Source organism: Salvelinus fontinalis, chromosome 36 (assembly GCF_029448725.1).
Source record: "Salvelinus fontinalis isolate EN_2023a chromosome 36, ASM2944872v1, whole genome shotgun sequence".
In the NCBI taxonomy this organism is placed as follows: Eukaryota; Metazoa; Chordata; class Actinopteri; order Salmoniformes; family Salmonidae; genus Salvelinus; species Salvelinus fontinalis.
This window is the reverse complement of record NC_074700.1, coordinates 8621588-8641576: the sequence shown is the minus strand read 5'-3', so window position 1 is coordinate 8641576 and position 19989 is coordinate 8621588. Positions and strand designations below refer to the sequence as shown.

Genomic DNA, 19989 nt, shown 5'->3' with positions numbered 1-19989 from the left:
ATGACGTAGTAGGCTAATGAATACCATGAAAGCCTGTTGAAATGTAACAACTACACGTCGACTTAATTTTGATAGGATTCTGAAGGAATAAAATTGCTTTCGCTGTAAAAAATGGACCTATGAGGATTCGCACTACCGTACATTTTAGTTAGCTCTGGTACAGGGCTACATCATAGCAGCTTTCGAAGAAAGTCGCCATAATGTTGAACTTTACAGTGCGCATTAATACAGATGTGCACTTCAGAAAATATTATTGGCTGCTGAAATTTGTCGGGCCGTTCACAGTGTAATTTCTATCACATAGAAGTATTCACCTATATTTAACTACCCTCTTGTCTTAAATTCCGTAAACCTGTGTATCCACAATTAGATACATCTTGTGACAGCCAGTAAAGGGGCGGAGATATTGCACAAACTACACCGAAATGACAGCAACGCTTGTAGGTTTCGTATGATACAAAGACAGTTGTTTAGCCGATCGTTTATTTTACGCCTGCTACGTTAGTTTACTGATAGGCAAATAAGACTGTCAAAGCAAGTACTATTCTTCACATTCTCCTCGGTTCTTCTGGCCAAGAACCACCAAACAACAAGCAATTCCTTTTTGGTTTAAGGAAAGGTAAGAGATTCCATCCATTACTTTCACGAAACTAAAGAAAACAGACAGCAACAGGCCAGAAACCGTTGTTAGTTATTCAACATGATTGAAAACATTAGGTCACAATTTTTTCTTTAGAGTTTGTGGTGATATTGAGCAGTGGGAAATCTAGCCTATTTTACAGTGTTTCTTTATGGGTGCTTAGTAAAATATGAATATATTATCCTGTTATAGGCTATTCAAGATTATTTACCCATCCCCCTTGAATGAGCACAGTGAGGTATGATCAAAGATGGTGGGTAAATTAAGATCGTTTACCACAACAAAAAGGTCCGTTCTGGTCCCATAGACACCAATGCAAGAACCGCTGGGTCTGGTCTACTTAGTTCATTGACTTTCATTGAACCAGAAAACAACAACGAGTGGGTTGTCGCTTCCTCTTCTGTCTCAGGTATGATGACAAGAAACAAACACACAGAGAGGATTGGTAGGGCTCGCGAATTCAAGGTTATTGTGCTTGGAATATATACTCTGAATCATCTAAAACCATGTTTATAAAATGGTTACTTTGGATCCTGGATTACTGTATTGTGAAAATAACTAGTTAACTCAATGTATGTGACTGGAATAATATACAAAGTGGAAAATACCTGACCCCTGACTTAGCTCACAGCTCCCACATCCTCTATACATCTCAAAGCAAAAGAAAATGAAAGACTTATTTGCTTATTGGGTATGCTGTATTGTGTATCAAACAATTCGCATAACCACATGCATTGATGCATGTTTTAGATTTTATGTTGGATAATATGAAAGGAGACAGTTTGATTTTATAGCTGTCTTGTTTTGGACTGGTGGACATGTTTTAGTGTCATTCTCCCTCTCATTCACAACTACCCTGCTCTCTCTGCTCTGTTCTTTTACAGCCCATGACCACTGACCATTTTATTTTTGTCTCCATAGAGACTACGGGAGTGGACAAGAGAGGAAGTCCTGCTAGCCACTGTGCGTCCACTAACTAAGACATCATGTCAGCCCCAGGTAAATGTCTTCTACACCACTGTTGATTTAGATATTATACTGGGGTTGCTGTTTTCCCCTTGGTATTTCACCACTAGGATTTGTATAATGCTATTATTCCAATGTATTCGAGTTAAGAATTTTTAACCAGAGCCTGGCATGTAAAAGGCTGAATATGTTGATGTAAGCTTTGAAGATTATTTGGATAATGATGTGGAAAATGAGCTAGGGTCATGTTTGACTGATTTTAAAGAACCTTTCTTCCTTGCAGTTTCCATTTGAATGAGTGGTGCAGTGTTTGGGAATCCGTTGGTGTTTATCACTATGGCCCTCCTTTTGTTATGCAAACAGTTATTTCCTTAATGCACATCTCCAATGCACACCATGAGCATTAATAACCCCAGTTCAAGCTTCCCACATATTTGCATCCATAACTCCATATACATGTGTAGATTTTTGTCAATATGAATATATTTATCATACCCACTGTATGCATTTCCTCCTATAGGCTACCCATCCCCTCACCAGGGTCCTGGAAGTTACTCCACGGCCCCCTACCCTGTTCCTCCTGGTGGGTATGGTGACCCTAACCATGCTCCCCCACCGGTTGGCTTCCATATGGGCTACAACCAACAACAACCCCACCCAGGCCAGCCTGTGATGTACCAGCCTGTGCCCATGCCCGAATACGGGGTACCTCAAATGGGCCCCAGCCCAGGCTATGGTGGTCCCATGCCTGGGCCTGAGTACGGTGCACCTCAGATGGGCCCCAGCCCAGGCTATGGTGGTCCCATGCCTGGGCCCAGATACGGTGCACCTCAGATGGGCCCCAGCCCAGGGTATGGTGGTCCCATGCCTGGGCCTGAATACGGTGCACCTAACTCGGGCCCTCCTGCAGCCATCTCCCCAGCCCCTGCAGCAGTTGTGCCTGTTGGAGTTCCACCTGGTCTGGAGTACCTAACACAGGTAGGTTTGCTTGGGAAGAGTAGCACAACAGGCTGTCAAATACACTTTCACAAACATCTGTTATCACTGTGTAATGTTGGTGTTTTTCTTCCATGCGCTCTCTTTCGCCATATCTCTCATACTCTGTTCTGCATTTCAGATTGACCAGATCCTTATACACCAAAAAGTGGAGTTGCTGGAAGGTGATCTTGCTAGTCTTATCTGAGTACAGAGAGAACAGAAGTAAAGGCATTGTAAAAATCGATAAATCATGAGGAGAAAGTGACCAGCACCAAACAACTGTTTTCCTGTTTACGTTCCTGCGTTTGTCCTCACCTTCCCCACCATCCCCTCTTTCTTCTCCTCCCTCCGTTCTCCTCTCCTCAGCGTTCATTGGCTTTGAGACAAACAACCAGTACGAGATCAAGAACAGCCTGGGTCAGAAGATCTACAAGGCCAAGGAGAAGAATGACTGCTGCACACGCAACTGCTGCGGCGCCCTGCGTAGCTTCGACATGAAGATCAAGGACAACATGGACCGCGAGGTCATCCGCCTCATACGACCCTACCGCTGTGCCTCCTGCTGGTTTCCCTGCTGCCTGCAAGAGGTACGATGGGGTGCTGAACCCTGAGACAAATATTTGACTGCTTTGACTATGTAAACGGGACCCAAATCAGGAAAAAAAACATAAAACCATCATATTGAGTCTTAATGTGTTAGAGGAGGAGTAAAGGGACAGGTCACCTAAAATGCAATTTGTTTATTTACCCTCAAATTAGTATTAGCATTGCCATACAACTCTGTATGAATTACAAATGAATGATGCTAATGCTAAGTTAATGCTGGTAATAAATGCATGCAAACTGTTGTACTGCAAGCCATTTTGGACTGTCCTACCAACTCCCTAGACTGTGCTTTGTAAAGAGTCATGAATGACACTTAATGGTCCTTTGTCAGTCTGAACCCTCTCCCAGACGGTCTTGATCTGGTGCCATCACTTCACCTTTATGCTGTCTCTATTGACTCACGTTTGCTGGCAGGCTGCCTACCGTATAAAGGCCTTCACGGGTCCAAACAGTTGGCCCCATACCTAAATGGACCTTGGGCTTTTCCATCCGGATCCAATATGCATATATACCATTTTTAAATATAGCGAGAGACCTGTTCTAAACTCACCTGGGGACAACTAGACAATTTTTAAGATACTTTATTAACGAGTAACATGGGGAACAGGGAGGAGAGACTAGAGACAGCAACCAACCAAGCCGACTCGTGCTATAGTAGACTAATAGCTGCTATAGCTAGGTTATTTATCGTCCAATATGATTACGTAGTACCTGTCTTGACTGCATCAAACCGGGGGAAGCTAGTTAACCAAGCTAGTTAACCAAGCTATCTAGCTAGCTAGGCTAATTGAAGCTGCATGAGCTTTCTCGTCCTACACAGTTACAAACAACAACTCCATTCAGAATATAAAGAAGCAGCCTACCTGTTGGCTCTTGGTTGTTGTAGCCTATCCTTCTCCTTTAACTTTTAATTCCATCTTCCATTGATTAGATATCTCCTAACTTTTGCTGCACACGGAGGCTCTGTGACTAGCCCATTGTCGCTTTGATGACTTACAGTATGATTGGCCAACAACAACAAGATACACGCGCCACTCTCGTGAAAAGCAAATAGCAGCAGCATAAGTGGTACAATTTCTCTCTCTATCTACTGCAGCAGTTGCGCTCGGATCTGTATAGGTTCTTCTGGACAGGTCAGTTAAAATTACACATGCCAGAGACCCATGACAATCCTACCTGTGTTGTTATTTAGAATTCTGAATTCTGGATCTGGAACCGCTCGTGTCCCGGATTGGGTCTCGGGTATTTGGGTACAGGTGGATTCTTGAAGACCTCCACTACAGTACATTCCCATGAGACGTGAAGGTCCCTTATGACTGCAGTTTCACACATTAGTTCAGCATCTATGGAGACATAGGCTCGCAGTTACCATGTGAAGCATATTACCTTTGTCATGATAGTGATTGCGACGCCAATGCACTCATCAAATTAGTGCCATATTACCTGCGGAAGCGAGATCTGCAGTAATCCAAGCACATGCTATTTAAAGCCACAGTGTACGGACCGAAGTTTGATTTTAAACATGGTCAAACACCTTTCAAATTTTGTGTGTGTCCCTCAGCTCGAGGTCCAAGCACCGCCTGGCACCACCATAGGTTATGTGTCCCAGGACTGGAACCCCTGCGTGCCCAAGTTCTCCATCAAGGGGGCCAACAAGGAGACTGTAATGAAGCTGGAGGGACCCTGCTTTGCCTGCAACTGCTGCGGGGACGTCAACTTCAAGGTGAGGGGTGATAAACCGAGGGTGAAAGCGCTGGTCCAATGTGAAGCCAATTTTGAGTTTTTGCTTTCTTTGGTGAAATCAGTTGATAACCGTCCTATTTAACTAGAACAAACCTAATCTTTGACTTTTCTTTTAGACCAGAAAAGATTGGTTAAGTTGCGCTTTTATTGTCTACACACCCATCCAGTCCTTTCAGAAGTAGTGATGAGGTGCAGCGGCCAGAAATCTTTGTCTCTGACCCATGTGTTTTGCTGCCCCCTCGTAGCTGACGGGAAAAGATGGAGGCAAGTCCATCGGCCGCATCAGTAAACAGTGGAGTGGCCTGATAAAGGAGGTCTTCACCGACGCGGACAACTTTGGCATCCAGTTCCCCATGGACCTGGACGTCAAGATGAAGGCCGTGCTCATGGGCACCTGTTTCCTCATCGTGAGTCCACCCATCTGTTTAAATAAAGATATATTAAAGAAAATGTTAGATTTTTCTAATTCCAGAGCTTTGCAGGCGTAAAGCCTAAAACTGAGCTGATAAGATGGGCAGTCGTTGGAGGAAATTTAGTTGACATTTCTTTCCTCTTCGCAGGATTTCATGTTCTTCGAGAAGGTTGGCAACGCAAAACAGCGCAACACCGTCTTTTCATAACGTAGGAAAAGGGAGAGAAAGAAAGACTGAGCCCTTGAGTCAATGCAGTCTTTTTTTCCGATCCTGTTCGGAACCTCCACTTTTTTCAGAATCTATAAGAAACTCATTCCTTATTCAAAAGCTTAGAGGACACTGTCATTCCGTGCCAATCCCAGAAGTCTTTGTGTGAAACACAACATGAGGCCTTAACTGATGATGAGCTTACATTTGAGCCAAAATGCCCTCTCTGGACTGTTTCTGTGTATCCATCCAAATGTAAGAATCAGTAACTGGTCTATGACACATAGGCTTTAGTTCTCTTTCATGGGTTTCTCCACTCTCTGCATGGAATGTGTTTATCTACGGTATGTTTTGTCATATCTATATTTTCAATTTGTTTTCTATAACATTGATGTGGGGTTCAGAACACTAGGCTTAATGGAAAAATTCCAGTTTTATATTTAACCTAACTTTACACATTCTTTGCGATTTCTGTTTTGTCCGTGTGCAATGGTATATTTTACATCAACATGTTATTTGTAAATGTATACGCTAATCTATCTGAACTGCACCAGCCATCAAACTATTACTGTAGAAATCTAGGTAATTTCATGATTAGTCTAGTACTTTTAAAGAGATTTATGGATTAACACTTGCAATACACTACTATAGTAACTGTAGAAGCTGTGGTTGTATTAGCTGCTTTATTAGATTTTGTAAAATGACCATGTACACTACCATTCAAAAGTTTGGGGTCACTTAGAAATGTCCGTGTTTTTAAAAGAAAAGCATTTTTTTTTGTCCATGTAAAATGGCACCAAATGGATCAGAAATACATTGTTGTAAATGACTATTGTAGCTGGAAATGTCAGATGTGTAATGGAATATCTAGGCGTACAGAGGCCCATTATCAGCAACCATCACTCCTGTGTTCCAATGACACGTTGTGTTAGCTAATCCAAGTTGATCATTTTAAAAGGCTAATTGATCATTAGAAAACCATTTTGCAATTATGTTAGCACAGCTGAAAACTGTTGTGCTGATTTACAGAAGCAATAAAACTGGCCTTCTTTAGACTAGTTGAGTATCTGGAGCGTCAGCATTTGTGGGTTCGATTACACGCTTAAAATGGCCAGAAACAAAGAACTTTCTTCTGAAACTCGTCAGTCTATTCTTTTGAACAGTAGTGTACATAAACATACAAAGTACACCTGCTTTATGGTGAAAACTAGAGTAGTTTGAGGGACCATTAATGGGAGAAGGCTAATTCTGACTTGGAATGCTTGTACTAAATTTACAGGCTAATGAAATATGGGATATTTGTAGATGGATATGTTTATGTACTCTGAAGTGCTCCTTGTCTTGTCCCATGCTGTATGTGTGACTCTTCTATTGTTTGTTGCCATAAATAAGAATATACTACAGTATAGGACAACAAGGCAATTTTTTCCCCTGCCTCTTTCTCTTGACTATTTCTGCATTGAAGCTGTGTTTACAGTGCACTGTTCATGGTCTGTGCTGGAGCTCTGGGGACTGACTCAGTTTTTCTTCCCTCACTCTCGCCCTCCCTCATTCCTCCTTCCTCTAAAGATGGGAGTAAACCATAGGGTTGGATCTGTGCCAATAGACAACAAGTAAAACTGAGTGGTAGAGTTGAGGCACTGAAAGAGGAAAATAATATAGGAAAGTTGAGGAAGGACAACAAAAACGAGATGACGGCAACGGACGACAGAGAGTGAGACTGACGGGGAAGTTGAGGTTAAAGAACATGGGGCCAAAAGTTAATTTTAGCTTGATCTGAAAATGTGCTCGGAGGTTTTGTATGGAGGGTGTGACGCTGTTGCAGAGCCTGTGGAGTCATGCAGAGGCCAAATCAAGCTCTGCACTGCATAGCCTTGTGCCTCTCAAATTTTGTAACAATGCGGAGGGCTCCGTATAGCTCCATATTGACATAACTGGTTGACTGAAGTTGAGGGCGGGAGGTCCTGTATAAACACAAACTCACTTTCTTGACAACTCCCTTCACAAAAGCTCTGCGCTGTTCCGTGGAGCACAATAAGTTAGAATGCACTGACTTCTGCAGAGGCTGTACTGTATCACCATAAATGCCAATTCAAAAGTCGGATTGACCATGCAGCGCTTTTAACTGTCTGACCTCATATAGCCCGGAAAACCCCAGTCAGGGAAACACTACTTTCCCTTGTAACCATGTTGTTATATTATTGAAGGCATACCTTACAAAGGTTGTGGGGAGTGTACTTGTTGAAGTCATACAGTTGAAGTCAGAAGTATACATACACTTAGATTGGAGTCATTAAAACTCGTTTTTCAACCACTCCAAAAATGTATTGTTAACAAACTATAGTTTTGGCAAGTGGGTTAGGACGTCTACTATGTGCATGATATAAGTAATTTTTCCAACAATTGTTTAAACAGATTATTTCACTTATAATTCACTGTATCACAATTCCAGTGGGTCAGAGGTTTACATACACTAAGTTGACTGCCTTTAAACAGCTTGGAAAATTCCAGAAAATTATGTCATGGCTTTAGAAGCTTCTGATAGGCTAATTGACAACATTTGAGTCAATTGGAGGTGTACCTGTGGATGTATTTCAAGGCCTACCTTCAAACTCAGTGCCTTTTTGCTTGACATCATGGGAAAATCAAAAGAAATCAGCCAAGACCTCAGACAAAAAATTGTAGACCACAAGTCTGGTTCATCCTTGGGAGCAATTTCCAAACGCTTGAAGGTACCACATTCATCTGTACAAACAATAGTACGCAAGTATAAACATCATGGGACCACGCATTCGTCATACCGCTCAGGAAAGAGACGCGTTCTGTCTCCTAGAGATGAACGTACTTTGGTGTGAAAAGTGAAAATCAATCCCAGAACAACAGCAAAGGACCTTGTGAAGATGCTGGAGGAAACAGGTACAAAAGTATCTATATCCACATAACCTGAAAGGCTGCTCAGCAAGGAAGAAGCCACTGCTCCAAAACCGCCATAAAAAAGCCAGACTACGGTTTGCAACTGCACATGGGAACAAAGATTGTACTTTTTGGAGAAATGTCCTCTGGTCTGATGAAACAAAAATAGAACTGCTTTGCCATAATGATCATCATTATGTTTGGAGGAAAATGCAGGAGGCTTGCAAGCCGAAGAACACCATCCCAACAGTGAAGCACGGGGGTGGCAGCATTATGTTGTGTGGGTGCTTTGCTGCAGGAGGGACTGGTGCACTTCACAAAATAGATGGCATCATGAGGAAGCAAAATGATGTGGATATATTGAAGCAACATTTCAAGACATCAGTCAGGAAGTTAAAGCTTGGTAGCAAATGGGTCTTCCAAATGGACAATGACCCCAAGCATACTTCCAAAGTTGTGGCAAAATGTCTTAAGGACAACAAAGTCAAGGTATTGGAGTGGCCGTCACAAAGCCCTGACCTCAATCCTATAGAACATTTGTGGGCAGAACTGAAAAAGCGTGTGCAAGCAAGGAGGCCTACAAACCTGACTCAGTTACACCAGCTCTGTCAGGAGGAATGGGCCAAAATTCACCCAACTTATTGTGGGAAGCTTGTGGAAGGCTACCTGAAACATTTGACCCAAGTTAAACAATTTAAAGGCCTTGCTACCAAATACTAATTGAGTGAATAGAAATTTCTGACCCACTGCGAATGTGATGAAATAAATAAAAGCTGAAATAAATCATTATCTTTACTATTATTCTGACATTTCACATTTTTACAATAAAGTGGTGATCCTAACTGACCTAAGACGGGGAATTTTTACTTGGATTAAATGTCAGGATTTGTGAAAAACTGAGTTTAAATGCATTTGGCGAAGGTGTATGTAAACTTCCGACTCCAACTGTATATCCTTATGAACTGCTGTTTAATAGAATGGGATGTCTTTGTTTCAATGTCCACTTGCTTACCACTTAGAATGCATTGACAATACATTGCTTCATCCTAAATAGTAAACTAGTATGTACATTGGAATGTAACCATGTGATTGGGAGGAGTAAATGAAGTTGTCACCAAGAGCGGTTATCCATGAAACAAAGCTTTACCCTTCATTTTACTTATCGGTGTCTCGATGAATAACATGGGTGTGGCCCTCAACGGGGTGGGGTTGTGGTTCACAAAAGTGCCTTTATATCCAACTATCTCTAGCTGCACTGTCAAAATGCCTGTGTCCAAAATAGTTTCCTGTTATAGTGCACTACTTTTGGGCGAATAGGGAACCATGTTGGACGCACAAAGTATCTGTCGATGACTTCTCCATTCTTATCATAAAGCATTGAAGTAGTGTCGTATTGCTGTGTTTCAATTTCATATACAATGTTTGATTATTGTATTTTCATTTACTGTACTATTCTGTCTACAATAATATACTATTCTGTGTTTGTGTGTCCAGCATGATCACTACCAAGGAATTAGCGTTCTAGTGTAATTCGTATTTGTTCATGGGTTGAGTACGGTTTTGACTCTTTACATGCTGTTTATGGATGGTGCTCAGTGTGTGCATTAAGCAAATGGGTCAAACATTTAAATGCTTTGTGGCAATGGAAGCTGTTTTGTATCATTTGTGTTTTCCAATTGATAAGGTATTTTTTTTACAAAAATACACCTGCACTCAAGTGTCTGTCAAAATAAATGACAGATTGAAGTTTTTCTTATTCTCTCTTTCCTCTGGTCTAAAAAATATCCCAATGCCCCAGGGCAGTGATTGGGGACACTGCCCTGTGTAGGGTGCCGTCTTTCGGATGGGACGTTAAACGGGTGTCCTGACTCTCTGAGGTCATTAAAGATCCCATGGCACTTATCGTAAGAGTAGGGGTGTTAACCCCGGTGTCCTGGCTAAATTCCCAATCTGGCCCTCAAACCATCATGGCCACCTAATCATCCCCAGCTTACAATTGGCTCATTCATCCCCCTCCTCTCCCCTGTAACTATTCCCCAGGTCGTTGCTGCAAATGAGAACATGTTCTCAGTCAACTTACCTGGTAAAATAACGGTAAAATAAAAATAAAAAATAAAAATAAAATTCCATCTTGATCTGAGGGCAGAAACGAATGTGATGGGTTATTTTATTTTTTTGAACAGGTGGAAAGGGTGTGGAATATCTCCAACCTCAGCTAATTTCAAAGTTTGGCTGGGATTTAATCCTAGTAGCGTGCTTAACATTTCGAGGTAATTTCCAATTGAGCAGACATCTACAGCAGTGGTTCTCAAACCTCTCTTCGGGGACCTCCAGATGTTTTACAATTTAGTTGTAGCTCTGAACTTTACACATTTCTTTTGGGATCACCCACTGTAAATGTAATTTGCCTGGTGACACGCGAGTGAAGGAGAGTTTCGTTTCATAAAATGGCATTTTCCTCCAAGTTCCCTCCTGCCTACTCCACACATTTTGTATAGTATATCTTTCTGTTTGTATGACATCTGGAAAGAATTAGAGGGTGCTCAACCAACGTGAGTTGAGGCGCAACCTAAAAATGTGTAAACATCATTGGAAAGGAAAAGGCGCAACGCTAGCTCACCATAAAAAAATGTGTAGTTTTATTTATCAAGTTTAAAAGATTGATGCTTTAGGCCTTCAATGGCCTTCTTCAGATGTATTTTGTATGACATTGACAGTGGTGGAAACGCACAAAATGAGGTTTGAACCATAAACCTAGTCTTCAGGAGGTTGAGATTCAACCCCTGAACCACACACTCTTTAACACCAAGCACATATCTGTGTAGTTGAGATTGACAAAAAAAAAACGAAATGATCATGCATTGAACCCACAAAAACAATTTGCCATTGAGCCGATTCCCATATGCAGTGGTTAATCTTTAAGAATCTATTGACTCACCCGTACGTCAATCTAAGTAACATAATAGAAAATCCCCATCAAAATGTGTCAGTTGATGCCTCCAGAGTGGTGCAGCAGTCACTACAGACCCAGGTTCGATCCCAGGCTGTGTCATAGCCGGTCGTGACTGGGAGATCCGTGAGGTGGTGCGCAATTGGCCCAGCGTCGTCCGTGTTAGGGGAGGGTTTGGCCGGCCGGGACTTCTTTGTCTTATCGCGCTCTAGCGACTCCTTGTGGCGGGGCCCGTGCACTTGCCAGCTGACTTCCGGTCACCAGCTGGACGGTGTTTCCTCCAACACATTGGTGCGGCTGGCTTCCGGGTTAATCAAGCAGTGTGTCAAGAAGCAGTGTGGCTTGGCAGGGTCGTGTTTCGGAGGACACATGGCTCTCAACCTTCGACTCTCCCGAGTCCGTAGGGGAGTTGCAGCGATGGGACAAGACTGTATCTACCAATTGGGGAGAATAAGGGGTAAAAGTAAATAAAATAAAAATACAATCTGTCAGTTTAAGCTAGAGATATAAGCTTTTTGCATGGGCTGTGTCTCAATCCACCACATCCTTCTATGTCGGCCTTCCGCATCTGCGGTGGAAGGTGGCCAACCTATAGCGGTGTTTGTCAGACCATGGTACAAATTCATATTTTAATATTCAGTTCATATCATATTTACCTGTGGGCCACACCCTAAAACCATGCTTTCCACCCCTTTATTTGTATGTGTTGGGCTTTAGCTGAGGTTATTCTTTACAGAGTCAAGTATATTTGTCCAGGCCTCAATGGTTCCTTGACTAGCCCCATTCATTCTCACTGTCAATAATTCTAATGTTGTAACTTCTAATAGTAACTGTAACCACTTGCAAATTGGGAGAGTGAGCCAACATATTTTTTTGCGGCAGTGCTCGTCTATCATTGATTGAGAGATTCAAGGAGCTAAGTCACATAAAAGATGCAAAGCATTTAATATTTACATTCATGCACTTCGAAATTAATTTCCTAATTGTGTCCCAGAAACATTTAACTGCAGGGCGCTCCCACATCATATGAAGGAATGTGCCTGCCTGACTTATGGGTAGTGGCGGTTCTAGCTTGTATGGCTCCCTGGGAGAACCTGGGAGAAAAATGCAACGATATGTCTGTGAAACTATATATTCACAGTATTATGAATGAATTGTGGTTTATTTGGTAGCATTTCAAAGTGTGACTGATTGTACTAATTGCATTAGCACTGTACAAAATTAGAGGTGCGCTATTTGATAGATTCCCCCGCTCCCCCTACCCTGGGCTTCCAGTGGGGAGACCTGAGGTCAACCTACCCCCGCCCCTCTCCCCATCTCGTACTTCTGAGTGGGAGACCTTCCCAGGCAGTAGCCTGCCTAGCTCACAAACTAGAATCATGGCGCCCACTCCGACAAGGTTAATTGACCCACAGTCCCACACGGTGACATGATATCATTGACGTGACGTGCAAACGAGCGATAGAAAACCGATCGCGCAAATGTCACTAATCCAATTATTTTGTGCGGGCGCCCCGTGCCGCCCCCAGTAAAATGCCGCGCATGTCGCCTATACCTAAATCCGCCACTGCTTATGTGAATTTCATGGTAAAATGTTTCCTTGGTGTTAAATGCAGTCTGTGAACAAACTTAAAATGTATAAACTGATGTTTCAGATTATGGATGCCAAGGCCATATTTTTCCATATTCTGTTAAATTAAAGGGTTGTTCAGATACAATTAAATCTGTGGACCATACTTTTTTAATGGTTAGCTCACAATATGAGCTTTCCAAAAGTTGTTAATAAATTATAGAGACCAGTCCTTTCGGGAGCGCAGATCATTTATTTATAAATCCCATCACTGGATGGTTCGGTAGTTGGGTTTCCCGAGGGACTCCATAGGCCAGCATAGCTGACCTAAATTGTAGATATAAAAAAGGATTTGCCTGGTAAAGTGTGTGTCTTTCAAATCTTGGAATGTTCTCAAACCATTACTGTCCATGCCATTGGCAAGGGTATGGATTCCACATTTGGATCATTGGGGGAATGCAAAAGACGCCCCTTCAGATTGCAAGGAGCTATTGTGAAACAGAGTATGGGCATGCTTGTGCCAAATAGACATTGTGTGAGAAATAATATGACCAAAGCGTAGTTTACACTATATATACAAAAGTATGTGGACAACCCTTCAAATTAGTGGATTCAGCTATTTCAGCCACACCGTTTCTGACAGGTGTATCAAATTGAGCACACAGCCATGCAATATCCATAGATAAACATTGGCAGTGGAATGGCCTTAATGAAGAGCTCAGTGACTTTCAACGTGGCACTGTCATAGGATGCCACTTTTCCAACCAGTCAGTTCATAGAATTTCTGCCCTGCTAGAGCTGCCCCGGTCAACTGTAAGTGCTGTTATTCTGAAGTGGAAACGTCTAGGAGCAACAATGGCTCACCTGCGAAGTGGTAGACCACACAAGCTCACAGAACGAGACCGCCGAGTGCTGAAGCACGTAGCGTTGAAAAATTCTCTGTCCTCAGTTGCAACACTCATTACCGAGTTCAAACTGCCTCTGGAACGTCAGCACAAGAACCGTTCGTCGGGAGCTTCATGAAATGGGTTTCCATGGCCGAGCAGCCGCACACAAGCCTGAGATCACCATGCGCAATGCCAAGCGTCGGCTGGAGTGGTTTAAAGCTCGCCGCCATTGGACTCTGGAGCAGTGGAAACGCGTTCTCTGGAGTGATGAATCACGCTTCACCATCTGTCAGTCCAATGGACAAATCTGGGTTTGGCAGCTGCCAGGAGAACGCTACCTGCCCGAATGCATAGTTGTTAGGAATTTTGTTAATAAATAGTTAAAACAAATTCTAGCTTTAGATAAAACTATAACTAATTGAACTCTGCATGCCTGGGGAAAAGAGATTTGTGTTGTGGGTCATAAAATAAGCAGAAAGGGTCGTTAAACTATGGTTGAACTGACCCAACTTAGCCCTGAGGTGTTTAGATAACTTTTTAGGTTTTCCATTATCTTGAGTTGTCTGCTAAAGTGGTAATCAATTATAGTGAGCCTTCAGGATGAATGATTATATGGTGTTTCATGTGAGTGCCCTGTGAGGTTAGAATGAACTTTTGAACCTGTTTTCTATTTGTCAGGACAATGAGACTTAATTCTGTAATCTATGACGTCATATCTTGTATATAAACCTGTGTTTATGATCAAATGGGAGCTTGCTCCGAGAATAAACCCTATTATCTAATTTTAATAAGACTGTATCCTGTCTATATTATGTTAATAATTATCTTACAAATTCTTATGAATAGACAGATTGAATTTAATTAATGAGTACATTAGAGGACTTATCTAATTCCACTAACAATAGTGCCAACTGTAAAGTTTGGTGGAGGAGGAATAATGGTCTGGGGCTGTTTTTCACAGTTCGGGCTCCTTAGTTCCAGTGAACGGGAATCTTAACTCTACAGCATACAATGACATTCTAGACGATTCTGTGTTTCCAACTTTATGGCAACAGTCTGGGGAAGGTCCTTTCCTGTTTCAGCATGACAATGCCCCCTTGCACAAAGCACCGTCCATAAAGAAATGGTTTGTCAAGATTGGTATGGAAGAACTTGTCTGCCTGTACAGAGCCCTGACCTCAGACCCATCGAACATCGTTGGGATGAATTTGAGCGCCGATTGTGAGCCGGGCCTAATCACCCAACATCAGTGCCCAACCTCACTAATGCTCTTGTGGCTAAATAGAAGCAAGTCCCCACAGCAATGTTCCAATATCTAGTGGCAAGCCTTCCCAGAAAAGTGGAGGATGTTATAGCAGCAAGGGGCTAGCAGCAAGGGGCAACTCCATATTCATGCCCATGATTTTGAAATGAGATGTTCGACGAGCAGGTGTTTTGGTCATGTTGTGTATCAGTGAATACCACCTCTTCCATGGCGACAGGAGACACGATATTCATCTCTATACTCAGCCATTGGGCGGAAGAATCATGTCTAAACCAATTTAGGATGGGACGAAATGCTAGCGCCTGGAAATACAATTTAAAGTTTGGTACGGATAGTCCTCCTGTGTCGTTCCCTAATTTTTTCCGGGCTCGCTTACAATACGAAACCGCACTATGGATTTTATCCCGGAAGACAAGGGAAGCATTGAACTACAGTAATTCAACCGTGGCAATATATTCATTTTGACAATAGATATTCTGCCGGTTAAAGCAACTGGGATGTTAGTCCATCTACTGAGGTCAGATTCAATTTATTTGTTAACGTTTCTGGCAATGGTTTTATCTAAGGAAGGAAATATACAGTATATATTCCCAAATATTTAAAATGGGAAATGATTGGGATTACATAAATAGAGATGGGTTCCTCCATCAGTGTCTTGATAGGCAGTAGGGCAGATTTGTTTTATAACTTGAAATGGAACTTGAAAATGATCTTCAATGTTTTTGGGAGGGATTAAGAAACAAAACCCGTCTGGAGTTTGTTAAACGGCATTGGCATTTGGATTGGAACCAGTGCTATGGTCCAATGAAATGAAAGTAGCACTCTTAGGCCACGCACATCAGAGGTGGGTTTGGCGTTGAGAAATGGAGGCATATGCAGAAACCTACTGTAAAATATGGTGGTGGTGGATCTTTGATGTTATGAGGCTATTTTGCTTCCACTGGTCCTGGGGCCTTTGTTAAGGTCAACTGCATAATGAACTTTACCCAGTACCAGGACATTTTAGCTCAAAACCTGGTTGCCTCTGCTGCAAGACAATAACCCCAAGCAAAAATATATGGTAAATTTACCACAAAATCAACATTTTACAATGGCCATTTTGCAATGGGACTTGAACCCCATTAAAAACCTGTGGTTTGAATTGAAGAGGGCAGTCAATAAGCACAGACAAAGGATATCAGGTATCTAGAAAGATTCCCAATGTGTTCTCCAATCTCATAAATGATTTTATAAAAATGCTCCGTGTAGAGTACAGTGTATTTGTAGAAAATCAAGGTGATGAATTATGAAAAATGAAACGGTGTACCTTTTATTAAGAGGTTAAGGAATCCAGCGTATATGGACAGTCAGGTATTGAAAATTATCACAGGAAATATTCATATAACAGTGAAATATAACATTTACTATATTTAACCGGTGTGAAATGTCTCGCAAGTTAGCTGTGCGCGCTAGTAGCCTTGCAACCGGTAACCTCAGTCGCTCTGACACCTTGAAGTAGTTGTTTCCCTTGCTCTGCAAGAGCTGTGGTGTTTGTGGAGCGATAGGTAACGATGCTTCCTGGGTGACTGTTGTCGATGTGTTCAGAGAGTCCCCGTTTCTAGCCCAGTTTGGGGCAAGATGAGGGACGGAAGCAAGACTATTTTACATATGGACAAGGGAGATCAAAGACATAAACTCCAGTGGTTTTATATGTACAGTATATGTCATTTGGACTGGAAGCTATTGAAAATTAGATCTGTATGTGAATTAATAACCACAGCTGTAATAGGTTAAATATTTGTAGAAAATCAAAGGGGAAGAATTTTGAAAATATTTAAAGTGTAACTTTTATAAGAGAGGTCACGGAACACATTGCAATTTTCTGTAGACCTGTAGCTAAAATATGGTAGATAGGAAGGTATTGACAATTAAATGTATCACAGGAGATATTCATATAAAATCAGTGCAATGAAAATGGCAATTCTAATGGGTGTACTAGGGAGTAGGGCGGTCAGTGAGATAACATCAAGTGGTTTATTTTATGTATATGTCATTGGACTGGAAGCTATTGAAAATCAGATATGTACGTGAATTAATAAACACAGCTGTAATTTGATAAATATTTGTAGAAAATCAAAGGGGAGGCTTGTTGACCAAATCAAAGGTGTACAGTCGTGGCCAAAAGTTTTGAGAATGACACAAATATACATTTTCACAAAGTCTGCTGCCTCAGTTTGTATGATGGCAATTTGCATATACTCCAGAATGTTATGAAGAGTGATCAGGTGAATTGCAATTAATTGCAAAGTCCCTCTTTGCCATGCGAATGAACTGAATCCCCCAAAAAACATTTCCACTGCATTTCAGCCCTGCCACAAAAGGACCAGCTGACATAATGTCCGTGATTCTCTCGTTAACACAGGTGTGAGTGTTGACGAGGACAAGGCTGGAGATCACTCTGTCATGCTGATTGAGTTCGAATAACAGACTGGAAGCTTCAAAAGGAGGGTGGTGCTTGGAATCATTGTTCTTCCTCTGTCAACCATGGTTACCTGCAAGGAAACACGTGCCGTCATCATTGCATTGCACAAAAAGGGCTTCACAGGCAAGAATATTGCTGCCAGTAAGATTGCACCTAAATCAACCATTTATCGGATCATCAAGAACTTCAAGGAGAGTGGTTCAATTGTTGTGAAGAAGGCTTCAGGGCGCCCAAGAAAGTCCAGCAAGCGCCAGGACCGTCTCCTAAAGTTGATTCAGCTGCGGGATCGGGGCACCACCAGTACAGAGCTTGCTCAGGAATGGCAGCAGGCAGGTGTGAGTGCATCTGCACGCACAGTGAGGCAAAGACTTTTGGAGGATGGCCTGGTGTCAAGAAGGGCAGCAAAGAAGCCACTTCTCTCCAGGAAAACATCAGGGACAGACTGATATTCTGCAAAAGATACAGGGATTGGACTGCTGAGGACTGGGGTAAAGTAATTTTCTCTGATGAATCCCCTTTCCGATTGTTTGGTGCATTCGGAAAAAAGCTTGTCCGGAGAAGACAAGGTGAGCGCTACCATCAGTCCTGTGTCATGCCAACAGTAAAGCATCCTGAGACCATTCATGTGTGTGGTTGCTTCTCAGCCAAGGGAGTGGGCTCACTCACAATTTTGCTTAAGAACACAGCCATGAATAAAGAATGGTACCAACACATCCTCTGAGAGCAACTTCTCCAAACCATCCAGGAACAGTTTGGTGACGAACAATGTCTTTTCCAGCATGATGAAGCACCTTGCCATAAGGCAAAAGTGATAACTAAGTGGCTCGGGGAACAAAACATTGATATTTTGGGTCCATGGCCAGGAAACTCCCCAGACCTTAATCCCATTGAGAACTTGTGGTCAATCCTCAAGAGGCGGGTGGACAAACAAAACCCCACAAATTCTGACAAACTCCAAGCATTGATTATGCAAGAATGGGCTGCCATCAGTCAGGATGTAGCCCAGAAGTTAATTGACAGCATGCCAGGGCGGATTGCAGAGGTCTTGAAAAAGAAGGGTCACCACTGCAAATATTGATTCTTTATATTAACTTCATGTAATTGTCAATTAAAAGTCTTTGACACTTATGAAATGATTGTAATTATACTTCAGTATTCCATAGTAACATCTGACAAAAAATATCTAAAGACACTGAAGCAGCAAACTTTGTTGAAATTAATATGTGTCATTCTCAAAACTTTTGGCCAAGACTGTACCTTTGATATGAGGTCAAGGAACCCGCCACACTTGTCTGTTGACCTGTAACTCATATGGACAGTGAGCTATTGAAAATAGACCTATCACAGGAAATATGCATGTATTTCTCTGCCTAGAAGACTAGCATCCCAGAATTGCCTCTTCACTGTTGACGTTGAGACTGGTGTTTTGCGGGTACTATTTAATGAAGCTGCCAGTTGAGGACGTGTGAGCCATTTGTTTCTCAAACTAGACACTCTAATGTACTTGTCCTCTTGCTCAGTTGTGCACCGGGGCCTCCCACTCCTCTTTCTATTCTGGTTAGAGCCAGTTTGTGCTGTTCTGTGAAGGGAGTAGCACACAGTGTTGTATGAGATCTTCAGTTTCTTGGCAATTTCCTCGCATGGAATAGCCTTCATTTCTCAGAACAAGAATAGACTGACAAGTTTCAGAAGAAAGGTTTGTTTCTAGCAATTTTGAGCCTGTAATCGAACCCACAAATGCTCATGTTCCAGATACTCAAGTCTAAAGAAGGCCAGTTTTATTGCTTCTTTAATCAGAACATTTTTCAGCTGTGCTAGCATAATTGCAAAAGGGTTTTCTAATGATCAATTAGCCTTTTAAAATAATAAACTTGGATTAGCTAACACAACGTGCCATTGGAACACAGGAGTGATGATTGCTGATAATGGGCCTTTGTAGATATTCGATTTGAAAAAAAATCTGCAATTTCCAGCTACAATAGTCATTTACAACATTAATAATGTCTACGCTGTATTTCTTTTTTTTTATACTTTGTTTTTATTGTAGGAACACAAAGAAAGTACAAATAAAGTAAAATAAAAGAACAAAAATGATATGGCAGTTACAGTGCACTTCATACCTTCATCATCATATTAGTTACATTAGCATCTTTGAATTGGACCTTTTCCAAGTATGAAACCCATTTTTCCCAGTATTCCTGACCTTTCTCCTGTTGAGTTCTTAATGCAAAGGTCATATGCTCCATGTGGTGTATTTCTTCTACAATGTCTATCCATTGTGTCACTGTGGGAGGGTCTTTTTGTAGCCATTTCCTAGTGATAGCCTTTTTACTGGCTGCCAGTAGGACCTTCAAGAGGTACTTTTCTCTATTGTGTAAGTTATCTGGTATT

General features: G+C 41.9%; 1 protein-coding gene across 2 annotated transcripts; it reads left to right on the top strand.

The window, feature by feature from the left end:
• Window positions 1-238: 238 nt before the first annotated feature.
• Window positions 239-6975, top strand: LOC129835165 (phospholipid scramblase 2-like). 2 transcript variants are annotated; one of them, XM_055900592.1, is made up of 9 exons: window positions 239-619; window positions 948-1049; window positions 1562-1639; window positions 2127-2584; window positions 2724-2766; window positions 2951-3171; window positions 4752-4913; window positions 5179-5340; window positions 5494-6975. In XM_055900592.1, exons 3-9 carry the CDS (start codon window positions 1627-1629, stop codon window positions 5551-5553), a joined length of 1119 nt encoding a protein of 372 aa, XP_055756567.1. In that variant the 5' UTR covers window positions 239-619; window positions 948-1049; window positions 1562-1626; the 3' UTR covers window positions 5554-6975. The 2 variants fall into 2 exon arrangements, with proteins under 2 accessions (XP_055756567.1, XP_055756565.1); XM_055900590.1 differs by lacking the exon at window positions 948-1049 and having other exon boundaries at window positions 240-619.
• Window positions 6976-19989: the final 13014 nt, after the last annotated feature.

Bases quoted from the DNA above. Each gene is read 5' to 3' on its own strand.
- LOC129835165 (XM_055900592.1), top strand. The intron at 2,585-2,723 runs GTAGGTTTGCTT...TCTGCATTTCAG, and splicing joins GTCTGGAGTACCTAACACAG to ATTGACCAGATCCTTATACA. The intron at 4,914-5,178 runs GTGAGGGGTGAT...GCCCCCTCGTAG, and splicing joins GCGGGGACGTCAACTTCAAG to CTGACGGGAAAAGATGGAGG.